The sequence below is a fragment of the Arachis hypogaea genome, chromosome 14 (genome assembly GCF_003086295.3).
Source record: "Arachis hypogaea cultivar Tifrunner chromosome 14, arahy.Tifrunner.gnm2.J5K5, whole genome shotgun sequence".
Classification (NCBI taxonomy): Eukaryota; Viridiplantae; Streptophyta; class Magnoliopsida; order Fabales; family Fabaceae; genus Arachis; species Arachis hypogaea.
The window spans coordinates 16,793,686-16,812,628 of record NC_092049.1 but is presented as its reverse complement, the minus strand read 5'-3'; the positions used below and the strand labels follow the sequence as shown (position 1 = coordinate 16,812,628).

At 25.1% G+C, this 18,943-nt stretch overlaps 1 protein-coding gene across 1 annotated transcript; it reads left to right on the top strand.

The window, feature by feature from the left end:
• The first annotated feature begins 6,267 nt into the window (after positions 1-6,267).
• LOC112741705 (topless-related protein 2) lies at positions 6,268-18,627 on the top strand. Its single transcript, XM_025790784.3, has 22 exons — positions 6,268-6,593; positions 8,526-8,705; positions 10,166-10,279; positions 10,664-10,822; positions 10,911-11,119; positions 11,253-11,344; positions 11,465-11,713; positions 11,871-11,940; positions 13,018-13,091; positions 13,265-13,360; positions 13,503-13,595; positions 13,701-13,828; positions 13,912-14,149; positions 14,235-14,519; positions 15,054-15,164; positions 15,267-15,443; positions 15,624-15,752; positions 16,697-16,792; positions 16,874-17,056; positions 17,159-17,337; positions 17,522-17,649; positions 18,363-18,627. Exons 1-22 carry the CDS (start codon positions 6,514-6,516, stop codon positions 18,482-18,484), a joined length of 3,192 nt encoding a protein of 1,063 aa, XP_025646569.1. The 5' UTR covers positions 6,268-6,513; the 3' UTR covers positions 18,485-18,627.
• The last annotated feature ends 316 nt before the right edge of the window (positions 18,628-18,943 follow it).

The following is an 18,943-nucleotide window of genomic DNA, read 5'->3' as shown; positions in this document are numbered from 1 at the left end:
TCATTGAAGAGCATTTAGAGTATTGAAAGCAAGATGGGAACTTTTAAGGGAAAGGTCATTTTATCCTATTAAAACTCAAGGAAGAGTTATAACTGCATGTTACCTTTTACATAATCACATTAGAAGAGTGATGGTTGTGGATCCTATTGATGAGATAATAGATCAAAATATGCTTAGAGTATATGGGAGGACGATCCACCATATTGAGACAAGCAATGCTTGAGGTAGATGGAAGGATCAACTTGCACAAGAAATGTGGAACCAATGGAGGAAAAGACATCTACACGATAATTGTGTTCATTTTTCTATGTATGAGGTTGTCTATTGTAACATTGATTTCATTTTATTGATTTGTTTGCGTTCTTGTACAAGAGTTGTGCATATATGTTTGTTAGTAAATGTTAACTTTTGAGACTTCTTTGTAACTTTAATTTGGATAATAGTAAAGCTTTTTAATACATATGTAGTTAGAATCGTTAGAGATTTATTTTATATAAGTTCAATTATGGATTATGAGACGAATTATAAATTATGAAATTTTTGAAAATTTAGATACGTATTTTGTGTTAATTTTAATTAAACATATTTAATATTAGGGGTATTTTAATAAATTTTAAAAATTTAGAGTCAATAATAATTTAACTAAAGATATTTGTTATTAGGAATATTTTAGTAAATTTAAAAAAATTTAGAATCAATAATAATTTTAATTAAAGATATTTGATATTATTAGGGGTATTTTAGTAAATTTAAAAAAACTAGAATCAATAATAATTTTAATTAAATATATTTGATATTAGTAGTATTTTAGTAAATTTAAAAACATTTAGAGTCAATAATAATTTAACTAAAAATATTTGATATTAGGAGTATTATTTTAGTAAATTTAAAATTGAATCAATAATAATTTTAATTAAAAATATTTGTTATTAGGGATATTTTAGTAAATTTAAAAAAATTAGAGTAAATAATAATTTTAACTAAATATTTATTATTAGGGATATTTTAATAAATTTATTATTAGAAATATTTTGTAAATTAAAAAAAATCAATGTAAAAAATATAATATTTAATTAGATTTATATTTAACTTTTAGTCATTAATATTTTAATTTAAATAATTAAAGATAATTTTGACATATTACATAATATGACCAAAATATTTAAACTCAACCAAATAAAAATTTAATTTTTTTTTAAAATTATTACATAATATTCTAATGTATTAAATTTTATAATTAAATAAATAAATTTTATATTCTAAATAATCTTCCTAAACATTATATTTTTAATAATGATATTCTTAATAATAAAATTTAATCTTTGAACCACGCACACCGTTAAAAGCGTTACAAGCTTCAAAATTGCAATAAGGTCTCACGAGCTTTGCAATAGTTTCTTTATTCAGTTCCACTTTCCCTTTTAAAAGTAATACTTCTTTTTCCCCTTTGAGGCCAATTTGGGATTACCCCTCTTTCTCTCTTTTTTGTCCTTGTACCGTGTGGACACATGTATTGATTTTTATCAATAAATCTCTAATAGTTTTGAAAAAAAAAAAAAATAAAGTTTAATTATTCTATTAATTTTATAATTTTATTAAATTTAATTAAATTTTTATATTTTTTTAATAATTGAATATTTATACTATATCAAATTTTATAATAATTTTTACCATAATAAAAACGTTAGAATTAACAAAATATTTTATTAAACAAAATAAATATATCTAACACTTAATTACAAATTTTTTCAACGAACAAAATGAATATTTCGTTAAACTATACCGAATATGCTAAATATTCTGTATAGTTCAATAAAATATTTCATTAATTTTAATATTTTTATTACAATAAAGATATAGTTACGAAATCTGATACAATATAGGAATCTAATTTAAAAAATATATATAAAAAATTTAATTAAAAATTTGATAAAATTATAAGAATAGACAAAATAATAACAATAATAATAATAATAATATGCGCACCGACTAAACTGGCCATATAACCAGCCGGCTGAAAAGAAAAAGGCAAGTTAATTTATGCAAATGAAAAGAAAAATTCTATAGTAAATTCCATAGTTAGTTTTTTCTGGATAAAAAAATCTCAACATACAAAATAGAGTAAAGAGATAAAACAAGAATCATACAACAAGATAAAAACATCAACTTTTTTCATCTCCGACGTTATCATCAACTAAAATAATTAGGACCATATCAATTTCTATAAATTCTGTTTGAAGATGCAATATCAACGTATATTTATAGGACACAAGATACACAAACGTTATTAACAATTATCCTTTTTACAATGTTTGACGTAGTATTGCATTAAATATATTTTTCTCTCACTTATATTAATTTCTTTAAAAGAAGTTAATATATTATTGACCTCTTAATTATAATCTTAACCAATATAAAACCTATAAATTTAGGGTATTACTCATAAAGAAAGCAAAAATAAATTTTTTTTGAAGTAGTTTATCTGTCATACTTAAAAAATATATTCTAAAAAATGTAGATTAATAATAAAAATATAAATTATTTATAAAATTGAAGATGTAAGAGCATAAATAATTATATTAATGATTATAATTAATATTAATTTAAACAATACTAAATTTTTTAAATCAATACAAAATATTTTTTTTTAAATCTCAATTTCGCAATAATATCAACATGTGATCTTAGGACACAAGATAAATAAATTTTATTAATAATTATTCTTTTTACAATATTTGACTTAATATTGCATTAAATATTTTGTTCTCTCTCACTTATATTAATTTTTTTAAAAGAAGTGAATGCATTGTCGCTCTCTTAATAATAATCTCAACCAATGTGAAATCTATAAATTTAGGACACTACTCATACAAAGATGGCAAAAATAATTTTTTTTTAGAATTGTTTATCTGATTACACTATAAAAATGTACTCTAAAAAATGTAAATTAATAATTAAAGTATAAATGATTAATAAAATTGAAGATGTAAGAACATAAATAATTATATTAACGATTTTAACTAATTATTTTTTATTTATGTATTATGTTAAATTTTTTTTAAAAGTAAAAATTTGTTAACAAAATATAAATTATAACTTCTAATTTTTTTATTTTTTAAATATTTTTACTTTTATTTATAAAAATTTACTAAATACATTAAAAAATAAAAATAACTTTTTGAATAAATAAAATATGTTTTTTTAACAAGTTAAAGACTGTGCTAGAAGGACAATGAATTAAAGAGAGGATTAAGAAATTTTTAATAATTAGGATTTGAAGAAAAAGAAAGTTTTTTTTAGTTAAAATAGTACTTATACACGCTAAGCTATTTGAATAGATCATATTAAAATATTTCATTTATTAATTAAATCCATCAATAAATTCTCATTTAATTATTGAATAATTATTGAATTAATAGTCTTTAATTCATCCATTTAAATAATTATAATTGTATAACTTATGAGATAGATAATTAGATAATGAGTAATTGAGTCAAATACTCTTATTATATTATTATAATGGTTATCTGAATATTCTTTTTTTATATATATATAAGAACAACATTACATACAAATTAAATCATATTAAATATATTAATATTAATAAGTTTAGTGTAAAAATATTATTATAATATATTATCTAAATATCACAAATGAATAAATATCTAAAAATATTAAAATACCCAAACAAAAGTCCAAAAATGATAAATAAGTTGAAAAGAAGGAAGTATAATTTGACTTAAATGGAAAAAGAAAAAAAAACACTATTTATATTTCTCTTAATTATTTTGGTGTATAAAATAAATAGAAGAAAAAATTGATGTTATCATCTAAATTCTAAACACAAACAAATGAAGAATAAACATTTCAAAATATTAAAAAAAGAGAAGAAATATATCATTTAGACTTAAACGGAAAAGAAGTTAGTGCTTGTTTGGGCGTCATTATTTTGATAAAAATATCTTTTTTTATTTTTTAGCGTGTTTGGTAAATTTCTAGTAGTAAAAGTAAAAGTACTGGAAAAATAAAAAAAAAACATCTTTTTTGAGAAGCTGTAATTTACATCTTTTTTTAAAAGATCTTTTTCTCTTAAAAAAAGATATTTTTCATGTAATAAATAAACAAAAAAGTACTTTTATATTATTATATTCAAACATAATCGATAGATAAAAACAACTTTTTGTATGAGATATCTAAACATAAAATTACTCTTACTTTTACATAAGATCTTTTAAAAAAAAATAATTCAAAAAAAATCTTTTTTTTAGAAACTCACCTGAACAAGCTCTTAGTCACCAAAAAAACGGAAAAGAAGTTAGGCACCATTTAAACTTTCCTCATACTATAGAATATTTAGTGACAAGATTTTTATCATTATGCAACTACAAACCACAAGCGATGACCAGATCTTAAAAATTTAATAACATCTATCTTCTAAATTATTATTTTGGAATTTAAAAGATTTTGCTTCCAATAAAATCCTTTTTGAAAGAAAAAAAATCTAAAATTATTCAAGTGCGTCAAACTTTATTAAATGCAATTATTAGGGATCATACTTTCCTAAATTAATAAGATTAATAAAATGAGAAATTAAATAAAATATTAAATCATTATTAAATTAAAATAGTAAGATTCATTACAAAAAAAATTAATAAAGGTCATAAATTTAATAATAGTTAATCTTTTTACTTATCACTTTATCCATTTCTTTACTTTAAAATATCTTTTTATATTTAATAGAGATTTTAAAATAAGAGGTTTTATTATCTTTTATGGAACATAAAATTTTTACTCTATATTTGATTACAATTACTCATTTGTATTTTTGATATATCTTTCACATTCTTCTTTAATTATTTGTGGCACTTTATTAGTCTATTGATATGGAAGAATAATCACTGTATCACTACTTTTCCTCTACAATGTACATAAGAATTTCTTTTGAAATTGATTTAGAGAATAAATTACTATTTTTAACTATAAAAAATTTATAAATTAATAATTATAATAAAAAAAGATATAAATAACTTTAATGCTCATATAAACAGTTGAATTAGATTTAACAAAGTTATCTAATGAACCGTCTTTTTCAATATTTATAAACTATTCGAGTATTTTATAAATATTAAATTAGTTTATATTTTCATAGAGTGAATTTTTAAAGTGATTTTTGAGATAATTTTTGTGCATTAAAATAGTCTCTAACAATATAATGAATAAGTTAACGGAAAAATATCTAGGAAATAATGTAGTGTATTTTTGTTAATTTTAAAAATAATAATTTATACAAAATTTAAAAGTGTCATCTATCTCTATTAAATATTTATAATAAATTTTTTTTACTTTCCATGTGCACCGTTGACTATAAAATTTTTTGTACCGTACTCTCAATCATTTTTTATTTTTATTTTTTATCATATTTATCCTTCTTCTTCTATTTTATATTATATTTAAATATTTATTACATTATTAAAAAAACTAATGACTACAATAAAATAATTACACATTAATATTTTTTATTATACTCATTAATATCTTTATATTTTAATGAATATTATTTATTTTAAATTTAATTAATACTAGTATACCAATATGTACTGACGTGTGCATTTATTAAATTTGTAAAAATTTACTATAAAAAAATATTAACGAGTACAATCAAATAATTACTCATTAATAATTTTTATAGTATTCATTCATATTTTTTTGTTATAGTCATTAATATTTTTATAATATAATGAATATCTTTTATTTTATTAAATTTAATGAATACTAGTGTAACTTTATTAAATTTGTATAAAAAATTTAATCAATAATCATGTTAACAAAGATTGATATATTGATATTAAATAAATTAAAAAAAAAGAAAAAATAATGGTTATACTACAAAAACATTAATAAGTATAATAAAAAATATTAATGAGTATTATAAAATTTTAATGAATAATATTTTATTAAATTTATCAATATTTTATGCATTTATTGTATAGCAAATATTTAATTATAGTGTAATTTCTAGAAGTTCATTGAGAGATTATGTCATTTTACGGTACAAAGTTCAAAATAAAAAAAATTGTTATAAAATAATACAACTGCTTACTTGTTGCTGACTACTAGGCTTATGTCATTTTAACAAAATAATAAGTATAAATATTTATCCAAATTTTTATAAGTACCATGTCTTATCACTTATAAGTTTTTCAAAAAAAATCACTATAAAACACCTGGTAGAGAGTATAACAATATCATACACTTAAAGAATTAAGGCATAATATCTCTTTTCTCTTTCTTTCTCTTGCATATTTTAATTTCATTTTTTCTTTTCTTTCTTTTTGGTTCTCTTTTGTGTTTTCCTTTTCTCTTTTTAATTACCCTTTTTGAAGTTTTTTTTAAACAACGTTTATAATTTGTCTTTGATTTTCAACTTTTAAAATTCTAGATTTCAAAAGTTTCTTCATCTCTTCATTTTAGTGGGTGTTGTGATAGTTTTTGCTGTAAGAAGGGTGAGACAAAATGTCATCTTTAAGCAGAGAATTGGTGTTCCTCATTCTCCAATTCTTTCAAGAAGAGAATTTGAAGGACACTATTCACAAGTAAACACCGTTCTCCTTTTCTTCAAAATATTTACTTATATAAATTTATTTCTATGTGATTGTATTGTGTATCATATTTAAGACATAATATATTTGTTCTTTTTAATAATATGTGTCTTTTATATATTTGTAAGGTTCATTGGCAATTTATGAATCTAGACTTAATTTGTATCTGATACATTATTAGATTGCTAATAAACTTAAAAAGTAAAAGAGAGAAATTTTATAAGTATAAAAAAATTGATGAATAATTTTTTTTAATTTTTTTTTAATTTAAAACTTGGTCTTACTGAAGATCCTTGTAAAAAATACACAAATAAAAAACTTTTAATGGGAGAACATAATTCAATTTTTGTTTATTGAAAAAATAAAAATAATTTTATACTTTAACTTATGAGTTGTAGAACAACATACATAATCGACCAACATAAAAATTTAATTTGGTATTGATCCAATTTTCTTTGATAAAATTTGATATTCAGATCTATTGAATATTATTTGATGTATTTCTGGACGATATATCAAATTTAAACGTTATACATGTATATCTGATAAATTTATTAAAAAAACATAAAAATGTTTCAACTATAACCTTTTTTTTGTATGCATCAGTCTTTCCTCTATTATTTGATTTTGTCCTTCTACTTGTTCTAATCTTTCGTGCCTTCTTTGTTCTGTTTCAATCCATAATTTTACTCGTGTATTATTCTACTTCTTCTCCAGTCTTTGTTGCTCACTAATGATATATTTTCTCTGTTGTGCTTCATTTGTCTCTCATGTTACTGATGTTTGCTATTATATATTTATTCATCTTGTTTGTGCTTTCTCTATGTATTTTACCTGCTCATTGTGATAATGGGTAAACAAATCTGTATTTGGTTTGAACTTTGCAGATATTAGTCCATCTACACTTCTATCAGATCTGATCTGATTATTAGATTTTATAGATATATTTGCTGTATTGATTAATTAAATAATTAAAAAATATTATAAATAAATAAAAAGATTTGTACTCTGTGAAAGTAACGTAACCCTAATTCAAACATCACTAATGCTATTTTTCACTATCTTCCATTTTGGCCATGCATCCCCTTAAGTGCCTCTCATCACTAGTTATAATGATGCACCGACCACCATGCTAAAGGTTAGATGGCTCACCGTTAGTCATTCCTCACTCCTTCGGCCTCGTTTGTCACCATGCCAGAAAGCCCGCAGTTTTCCTGCATTTTTTGCCGCTAGTCTGCTTTTTCTGTTTTACTTGCATTAATTCCTAGTTCTGGTTGCTTTGTGGCCCTCACCTCTATTTTGTTTTGTTCTAGTTCTGGATATGATTGTCTATGTTTGGTTATTTTATTTTTTTATTATTTAAAAAATATTATTTAATAATATTTTAGAAATAAACAAATTTAAGAGAATAATAAAAAAAGTTTTTTATTCTTTAAAAAATGCTAATTTTTTTTTATCAGATTAGATCCGAACCTCAAACACACATTTAATTCGATATGATGATATTTTGAATGTGGATCAAATCTAAATTTTTTCCTAGGTATTAATATACATCTTAAAGAAAAAAAAAAATATCACTACTAAATTGAGTCCCACATCCTTTTTATCTTTTGGGGCTGACAACACCCATAAGGATATATGAACCCCAGGAAAAGAAAACTCTCTTAGAAATAAATTTAGGAGAATAATAAAAAAATTAGTTATTAAAAGTATTGAACATACAAATTTAAATTTTTGGTATACATTTTTTTATTAATTATTAATTAATTTTCATTATCCTCTAACAAAGCCGTATCCATAAATTGAAATAATAATTATGTCAATTAAGAGAATTATCAATGATGTCATTTATAAAATAATTAGTAAATTGGAAATTGAATGTGATTGTTATTATTATTTTTTGTTTGTTGTTTGCATGTGATGTAGGTTGCAGCAGGAATCTGGATACTTCTTTGATATGAAGTACTTTGAAGAGAAAGCACTAAACGGAGAGTGGGAAGAAGTTGAGAATTACCTATCTGGTTTCACCAAATTGACTGATAATCGTTACTCCATGAAAATGTGCTTTGAAATAAGGAAGCAGAAATATCTCGAAGCCTTGGACAGGTTTATTATATTATTTGTGTTTTTATATTAGTACTACTTTCATTCACATTTTTGTGTGTGTATATATTTATATGTAATTATTTATACGAAAATATTTTATATAAAGACAATAATTAAGATGCGAAGACGCATGAGTTTTGTTAAATTGTGTTATATTAGTATTTAGTTGAGAAAAATATTAGTATTTATACTGTTATTTTTAGTTGAGAAAAAGTAGGGAAATAAAGTAATTAATTTGTAAAATAAATATTTTTTTTTGTAAAGTTTTAACATGTTTTCAACAAAACATCATTATTTAAGTGAACAATCAACAAGCTTAGGCACACTATTTGAAGGATGAACTAGCAAATCTATTACAATGATGAATTCGATAGATTTTTACCAAACCACTACAATGAAATCCGTTTGGTTTAGATAATTTAATTGTTCGACTAGGATATTGGGTTATATTCTTTTTCTAATTATAGCCTCATTTGAACCGCCACAATCTTTTATTAAATCGTTGCAAACCCTTCTTAAATTCATGTTTTCATCTTTCATATTGTTTGAATGCTTTGCTACCATGATATCTAGTGTTGATTGTTATGAGTACTTGATATTCAATAACTATGTTGTTTATATTAGAATTAGGGTAAATAAAAAAGTATGATGTTAGGAAGATAAAAAATAATTAGTCCAAATAATTTAAATTTATCTTATTTAATTTTTATTTATTTATTGTCTTATTTGATTGATATTCTTTTATTACTAAATATTTTTGATAAAAAATATACTTGAAAGACTATAAAGTAGTGGACAAAAAATATATTTCAAATATTTTAAAATAACTAAAAGATTTTATATTCAATCACTTTTTTTCTTTGGTGACTTTATATTCAATCAGTTTGTATGTATATGCACTGATGAATTTAGAGATAAAAGCAAATAGAAAATGGTTTCTTAAACTGTTGCATTGAGATTTGATAATGATTAAATATATGGTTGCAATTTTATGTTAGACCAGTAAAATGTTAAAAACAGAAGTATAAATAATTTTTGAAGTATATCATACAATTTTATAATATTTGAAAATATATAAATAATTAATTTTTAATTAGTCAACATTAATTAGTTTTAAAGTTTAAAATTTATAATTTAAGATATAAAATTAAATATTTGTGATGTAGAGTCTAAATTAATTTAAACAAAATAATTTTAACAAAATTAAGTAATTTTGAGTGTACTTTTATTTCTTCTATAAATTTTTTATGTGTATTTTTGTTTATATACTCGGTAGAAGTAATTTGATATTGGAATTGCTTAAGTTGTAATGTTGTGATATTAAAATTAATCTTATCATCAGCAGTATTCAATTTGGTTCAGATTTTCTTAAAATTAAAATTTTAAAAACCAAATATTAATTTATTTGTTTGGATTTGTTTTACCTCAATCTAATCGGAACAATTTCATCTAATTTGTAGTAAGGAGAAAACAAGAGCTCTTGAAATACTGGGGAAGGATTTGAAAGTGTTCCAAACATACAATGAAGAATTATACAGAGAAATCACATATCTGTTAACCCTTGAAAACTTTAGGTAACATATTTATGTATATATCTGCCTGCGACTAAAAGTTAATTAATTTAAAGGTAAAATATATTTTTTTAACCTAATATTTGTGGATTTTTTTAAAAATATTCTTAATATTTAGCTGCATTTATTTTTATTTCTAATATTTTTTATTTGTGTTAAAATTACTCTTAGATATTAATTTTATGTAAAATATCAGAGACAAAATTAAAAATTTTTAAGAATAATTTTGACACAATTTAAAAACATTAGAAATAAAATTAAATATTAAAAGTATTTTTTAATAAAATTACAAACATCCAAAGAAAAGGTATATTTTACCCTTAATTTAATTAGTAGCATGCACCACGAATAAAAATGAAATGGGTTTTGATTGATGGATAATGGCAGGGATAATGAACAGTTATCAAAATATGGGGATACCAAAACAGCTAGGAAAACAATGATAGTAGAGCTTAAGAAACTGATTGACGCAAATCCCCGTTTGAATGACAAGCTTGTATTTCCTTCATTGAAGCCATCAAGGTTGCGAACACTTATTAATCAGAGGTAGTAAAGAATTTCCGTAAGAAAATGGTAACATGTTTTAACGTTGGTGACTTCTTTGATTGACTTGACTTCTCTATATCTATACAAGTCTAAATTGGCAACATCAGCTTTGCAAGAACCCAAAGCCGAATCCGGACATAAGGACTCTATTCGTTGACCACACATGCTCTCCTCCTGGTCCGGCCGGTGCAAGCTCAGCCGCGGCAAGGTCACCATCAGTCCCAGCAGCTGTTAATCCTTCTGCGGTTGCGGCTGCGACTGGGGCCGGGACGTCTGTTCCCTTGAACCAAACCTTAGGTAATGAAAATGAATTTCTCAACTTTTAAATTTAGATTGTGGCCGTGAAATCATTTATTTTAAAACTTTAAACTTAGAGATAGAGGTATATGTATGAATATATTTTTAACATTTTTATGTCAAATTCTTGTAGTGTCTGCATTGAAGCATTCCAGGACACCACCTACTCCTACGAATGACGAGCAGCGAGGAAAACGGTTGCGATCTGTTCCACAAGCAACAGAGGTACTTATTGTATTATAATTTTTATTTCTATGACAAAGGCTTGCGAATAGGTGCCGAATATGTTTTCTTTTTGTTATTATTTGTCTGGATGAATTTAAAGCATCCAAATAATGTATACAGACGACGAATTCTGGGATGGTCCGTCAACAAGTCCCTCGGTCTTTTGATGACCTTACTAGAACGTTGTTTTGTACATTGAATCAAGGATCAACGGTTACAAGCATGGATTTTCATCCTTCTCTTCATTCCTCACTTCTTATTGGAACTGTAAGTGGTGAAATTTCATTCTGGGAAGTAGGGCGCAATGAGAGGCCAATCTTAAAGCCTTTTGCCATTTGGAACAGTGCTACTTGCTCGGTCTTATTTCAGGTTTACTAATTTTTTTGGTGACTATTTCAGGTTTACTAATTTAACACTTCAATTTCTCTCTCTTTCATAAGTATTTTTTTATTTTTAATTTTTTTGGAATGTTGCATATATATTTGCTATTGGACTTTAGCAATAATAATTGCAAACGGTTGTATAGGCTGCGTATGCCAAGGACTCGAATATATCCGTTTGCCGTGTATCATGGAGCGCTGACGGCAGATATCTTGGTAAATGCATTTATGTTTTTGTTAATTGAGGATGAGGACAATGAGAATTAAAACTAGAGAGAATTAAAACTAGAGAGATATGAAGATAATATTTTCTTTTTCTATTTATAAAATATTATTTTATAAGATTAAAAGAATGTATATTTCAATGTGTTTTTTTAGATATTTTTCATTAATAATAATGTAAGTTCAATTGTAATTAATAAGAGTACATAAAATGTAATCATTTAATAAATATTATTTAGATTTTTACTCTAAAATTTGAAAGTAAAAACTTTTTAGATTATAAACCTAAAAAATACTTATTAGATAGTTATATCTTATGTACTCTTTATGTACTCTTATTACAAAATTAATTATAATTAAGTCTATATTATTTCTAATAAAAAAAATACTTAGATAACACAATGTATTTTGCCAATGAGTAATAGCTCAAATGGCATAATCTCCAGAGGTTGCGGGTTCGAGTCTCCTATCTTTGGTAAAAAAAAAAAAAAATCTCCCAAAATAAGAAGTCTAATCTAAATCCAATGCTAATTGAAAATGGTTGATTCCAAATTTTTTTTCTTTAATGAAAATACATTTTAATAATCATTATATTGATATATAAGTTAATAATAATATTTGGTTAACTTAAATAATAATAATATAAAATTAAAATAAAATATATTTAAATTTATTTAATTAAAATATCATTTAATAATTATTATAAATATATATAAATTAGTAATAATATTGGGTTGATTTAAATAATAATATAAAATCTTTTAAATTATTATAAAAATATTTAATTTATAATTTTTATATATTTCATGATTAAAAATAAAATTTATTATATTAATAATAAATATATATTTTATATTAATCATTTTTGAGTTATATACAACAAAAAAATATTTACAAACAAAGATAATATAATAAATATATATTTTATATTAATATTTTTTTTAATTATATACCAGGAAAAAAACATTTACAAACCGAAAAGAAGAAAATGTCATTTAAACATTTCTTCAGAGAAAAGAGTATATGTCTTTTATAAAATTTCTGCTAATGATTTATAATAACTGTGTTTAGGGGTTGCTTTCACAAAGCATTTGGTTCATCTGTATACTTATCAAGCACCTAATGACTTAAAAGAGCATTTGGAGGTACTTTGTTTATATATTTAGATTAATAATTATGATTGATATGAATGTAACAGAGATTTATGAATTTCTTACTAATGTATACATTTATATATTTAGATTAATAATTATGATTGATATAAATGTAATAGAGATTTATGTAATTTCTTACTAATGTATATACTTGACTTTTATAGGTTGATGCTCATGTTGGCAGTGTCAATGATTTGGCGTTTTCTTCCCCACACAAACAGCTATGCATGGTAACTTGCGGGGATGATAAGCTCATAAAGGTGACGAAAAAGTTTCTAGATTTGAATCTAAGGTCTTATAGATACGATTCGAGTTTAAAGTTCAAACCCTAACTACTAGAAAAAAAGTTTCATGTTTCATTTGTAATGGCTTGTCTAATTATGAGAAAGTTTTCTTAATTAGGTGTGGGACTTAACCGGACACAACCTGTTTAACTTCCAAGGTCACGAAGCAGCGGTTTATTCTATTTGTATGAATGTGAAGGAAAACGTTGAGGTCAAATTTTTCTAACACTGATATTGATTGTGATCTTGTGTATGTTTTTCACGGGAATGAATAATTGACTGATGAATGTAACAAATGTTATATGCATGGGCGCAGTACATATTTTCAAGTAGTGTTGATGGAAAAATAAAGGCATGGTTGTTTGATAACTCGGACACAAAAGTGGAATTTGATGCTCATGGAAAATACTGCACCACAATGCTCTATAGCGCCGATGGAACTAAGTAAGAATTTAACTGACTGACTTAATAATGAGTATTTGTTTCGTTAATTAGTTGACTTAATATTATGCTCTATCCTCTCTCAGATTGTTTTGTTGCGGGATAAGTAAAAACAATGGAGATTCTTTCCTAGTTGAGTGGAATGAAAATGATGGAGTTATAAAGAGAACCTATGCTGGATTCGGAAAGAAATCGATGGGCATGATGCAATTCGACACGACCAAGAATCGCTTCTTGGTTGCCGGCGAAGACAAGCTGATAAAGTTCTGGGAGTTGGACAACCCTAATATTCTAGCTAGTGTACATGTTGATGGCAATTTATCAGTGAGTAGTATTAATTAATTTAATTATTTAATTATTTAATTGTTTCTAGACGTTTGTAATGGTGGATCATGGTTCATGGATACAGAGTGTTCCCCGAGTGAGGTTTAATAGGATCGGGAGTCTGCTTGCTGTAACCACCGCAGATGGCAGGGTAAAGATTTTTGCTAACGCCGACGGCATCAAGCACTTAAGGGCCATTCAAGCTTGGTCTTGCCGGGTTTCGTCCAAAGCGAATACCAATCCAGCCATGACTCATTTGGAACTCGGAGAGAGTAGCTCTGCTCGTAGATCTAAATCTTTTACGGAATTACCAGAAATACTTAAATGTCAAATGATTACTCTGCCCGATACCATGTATCCCACAGCCAAGGTATACATTTACGTTTACATTCTTTTATAGTTTGCACGGTTGATATGTGATTAATTAGGTGATCACTCGCGCCAAGTAAAGTTGTCTTCCAAAAAATAACTGGTAGATAATTTAATATGTTTAACTAAACAATCATATCATATCATATGTATATATCAATTATTAAAGAGCAATGCTAGGGGCCAGCAACATTTGTGATTTGTAGACATCAATTAGCCATCAATGATGATTTGATGGTGTGAGATTGGTGTGAGATTTCATCCAATGGCTCACCTTTCTCTGCTGGTTACATGCTTGCTAAAAAACAATAAAATTGCTGGCCCCTAGACTTTCCCATTATTAAAATCAATTTCTAAGATAAAGTATGGATTAAAATATAAAATACGTATTAAAGAAGAATTAAACTATACATCTATTTCTGTATGCAGATAATACTTTTGTTCTGAATAATCATTTTTACATAAAAATATTTTTAAGTGAGTAGTTAGCATGTGATTAATAATAATGGATGTACATTTAATTTGTTCCGACAAGGTTGCTCGTCTTGTCTACATGAATAACGGAGTTGGCCTTCTCGCTGTTGGTTCCAATGGGACTCAGAAGCTGTGGCGATGGAATCAAACTGAATTGAATCCTACTGGAAAGGTTTTCATAGAGTTATCTGTGTCTTATACAATTAAATTCAGATATTCATATAAACTTTGATCGAGTGACTGACTTTTTCCTTTTATTTTAAATGAATAAAAGGCGATGGCAAGTGCTTGTCCAGTACTTTGGCGACCGAATTCCGGTTTTGTCATGACAAACGATGTTCCAGAAAATTCAGAAGGCGCAATTCCTTGTGCAATCATCTCAAGGAACGATTCTTATGTTTTGTCAGCATGCGGAGGAAAACTTACACTTTTCAACATGCTCTCATTTAAGGTAATTTATATAACTAGTATCTTCACCTTACTACTACCAGACTATATTTGATTTTGTATTTTTATATCATATAAAATATATATCTATATCTAATAAGTAATAATATATATGGCATGTGAGTGATGAACAAAGTACACTGATTGTGAGGTGTGACAAAGTATTGCCATATGTGTGATTCAGGTAATGGTGAGTTTCATGTCGCCACCACCTCGTTCAACTTGCCTTGCATTTCACCCTCAAGATAATAACGTTGTTGCAATTGGAAAGGAAGATTCCTCCATCCATATTTACAACATTCAGTCGGAAGAGGTAATTACTTAACCCGCAAGCAAGGAATGTTTGGGAATAGACTTTGTTGTTTATTTGTAACCAGGGACGGAACGGATCTACTTATATTAAAGCGTCTCATTAGAATTTGAATTTTTTTAAATAGTATATAATAATAATCTTTATTTCTCTTTATTAAATTATTAAATTTGATTCTATAATAATTTTTTATTCAATTTTTGACATTTGATAATCAATTTAAAAACTTTATATTAGATGTGCATTATAATGATAAATTCTCAAATTTAAATGAGATTGGTGTTGTTTCTTAAAAATCGACTTAAAAAAATATTATCTATTCATTAATGTTTTTTCTTTTAAAATTAGTTTTAATTTTTTCATAACAATTACAATAATTGAATAAATTTTTTTAATTGTAAATATCATTAAGATCAAAACTAATTGTATGAAAGATGGGTTTTAAATATTTTTAAATAATTGTTTAACAACATATATATAAAAATGAGACATTTTAATTATATTGTCAATAAAAAATTATTCAATCTTTTTAAAATATAAAATATAAAAAATAAAATTTTAAATTATATATTATTATTTAAATTACTATTTTAGTTTTTTTATTTATAATTGAATATTGAGAAGACTAATCATATTTTATAATAACAAAATATAATTATACCAACAATTATGTTATGTATATATAAAAAATAATTATTTGTACATAATAATTTTAAAATATAAAATATATATTAAAAATAAGTTAAATAATATATATATTTATACACAAATTTATAATAGATAATTTACTAGCTAATTTTTTACAAAAATATAATATTTTTATTATAAAAATTATCATGCTATATATATTTTCTCTCTACTATCAAATTTTTTTTGAATCCATCACTGTTTATAACTCTAATCATATATACTAATGCATGTACCCTCCTTAATTATTTGGCGTTTAGGTCAAAGCTAAATTGACTGGCGATGAGAAGTGCATCACTAGTTTAGCTTTCTCAATGCTGCTGGCTGTCTTGGTTTCATCAGATGCCGATGCTCAGGTATGAATGGTTAATCGTCCGATTCGAGTTTTCTGGTTATCTGTTAGAAATATAATTATTCATGCACGTTTTATTTTGTAGATCTTCTTTTGGAGCACTGACACATGGAATTTGAAGAAATCATTGAAAATGTATTTGCGCGACGAAAGTCCAGTTACCGGCGATACTCAAGTGCAATTTCACTGTAATCAGATAAACTTGCTGGTATGCCACCGCGAGGTGCTAAGTCTATATGATGCATCAAGAATGGAACTGGTTATGCAGGTAATAATATAGGCATCTATGCCTCAAAACATCGCAGTCCATGTTTTCAATTTAGTGTCAATGAAACTATTTTGTGTGTTTGGATTATTATTGTTATTGCAGTGGGTTCCAAAGGCTCATATGTCCGGTTCCATATCATGTGCTACATACTCGGGCAATGGCAAATTGATCTATACTGCTCTCACCGATGGCAACATTGTAATATTTAATGCTGACACCTTGATGCTACGATGTCGTATCGCTCCATCTGTTTACCTCATGACCCCAAACATACCAAATAGGTACTTCAAATGTTTTTTTTTTCTTTTATTCTATTGTGTTTTAGATTAGTAAAATTTGTAACATCTTATCTCGCTTGTAAAAAAATAGGTAGTTATAATCTTATAAGACATACATATTTCGTAATGACATTTATATATATATACTACATACCTTAACCTTTATTTGTATTGATGTATTGTGTAGCGAAAATGTGTATCCGGTTGTACTTGCAGCAAATCCACAGGAGCCGAATCAATTTGCAGTTGGACTGTCCAATGGAGCTATTAAGGTCATTGAGCCCAACGCTTCTCGTCGAGGGAATAATGGTATTGGTAGGCACCATCTCACTCACTCACTCATCTCTATCTTCAATTTGTTTTGGTATTGTTGGTGGTATGAATTGGAACAGTTTATTTGGGTCCGTTTGGGATATGGTTTGATAAAGAAATTTTTATGGATATACAAAAGCAACAACATGATACATTTTAGAGTAAAACTAAATTAAAAAATATTATTTATATACTAAAATCAGCCACTAATGTATTTGTGTATAAATATATTTATAGTTTAATTTATTTTTAATATGTATTTATATTCTAACATATATTTTATACTAGTGATTGATTTTAGTATATACATAACATGATTGATCTAAATTTGATATAACACCTAAAAATGAGATTTATTGAAAAAATATACGAATATAGATGTGAAGCTTTTTGCAATATGTGGAATTTCTTTTTTATTATTTTTCATTTTGCAATCTACAAGAAGCATTTTCGTAGTCTAAAAAAAGCAGATTAACTTAGAAATCCAATGGCATTGGACTTTCTTACGTCCTATCAAAAATAGAGTCACTCCATGTCACATTTTAATGTGTTACATTCATATCAATTTCTATTTCAAAGTTAATTTATGTACATTTGACATATTTCATTTATTTTATTTGTTTTAGTCTTGTTAGTGACAATGAACATTTGTAGAGTACTGTTAAATTAGTATATATTAAAAAAGATTTTACCTTGTTTTTTTCAAATATATTCAGGTAGCTGGGTGGGAAAATTTAAACGCGCGGGAAAACCTCCGCGCAACGGCGGCCGAGCATGCAGCAGTGCCATGGAGGAGACAGTGTCTGATGATGGAAACAGTGGTGCAAATACAATATAACTAGATTTTATTTTTCGTAATCATCATCATTAAAATAAAGATGATATATAACTATATAACTTATCATCGCTTCAAATGTTTCTGTACATTGTTTATCATTGCGTGGGATTTATTTGCTAGTTCTTAATTAATATTATTATGACTATTTTTTTTTTTTGGTGCAATGCTACCTTCTATTATACCTATTTAATTGTTATTTTTAAAATATTCTTCATTACTAGTATTTAAGTTAATCACTTTATCTATTACTATTCTATTTAATTTTATCTTATTTACCCGGTTCTATTTTAATAAAAATTATTTATCTTATTCTAATTAATGCTCTTTTTACTAGTGTTACGGTTTTGTCTCTACCACCTGTTCAAATCCATTTTCTTCTCCGTAGAGGATTCAAAGCCATCATCTTCTATTCCGCAAGAGCAATTCTCACAACATTTCTTTTTGTGTCTTTTAAAGGAT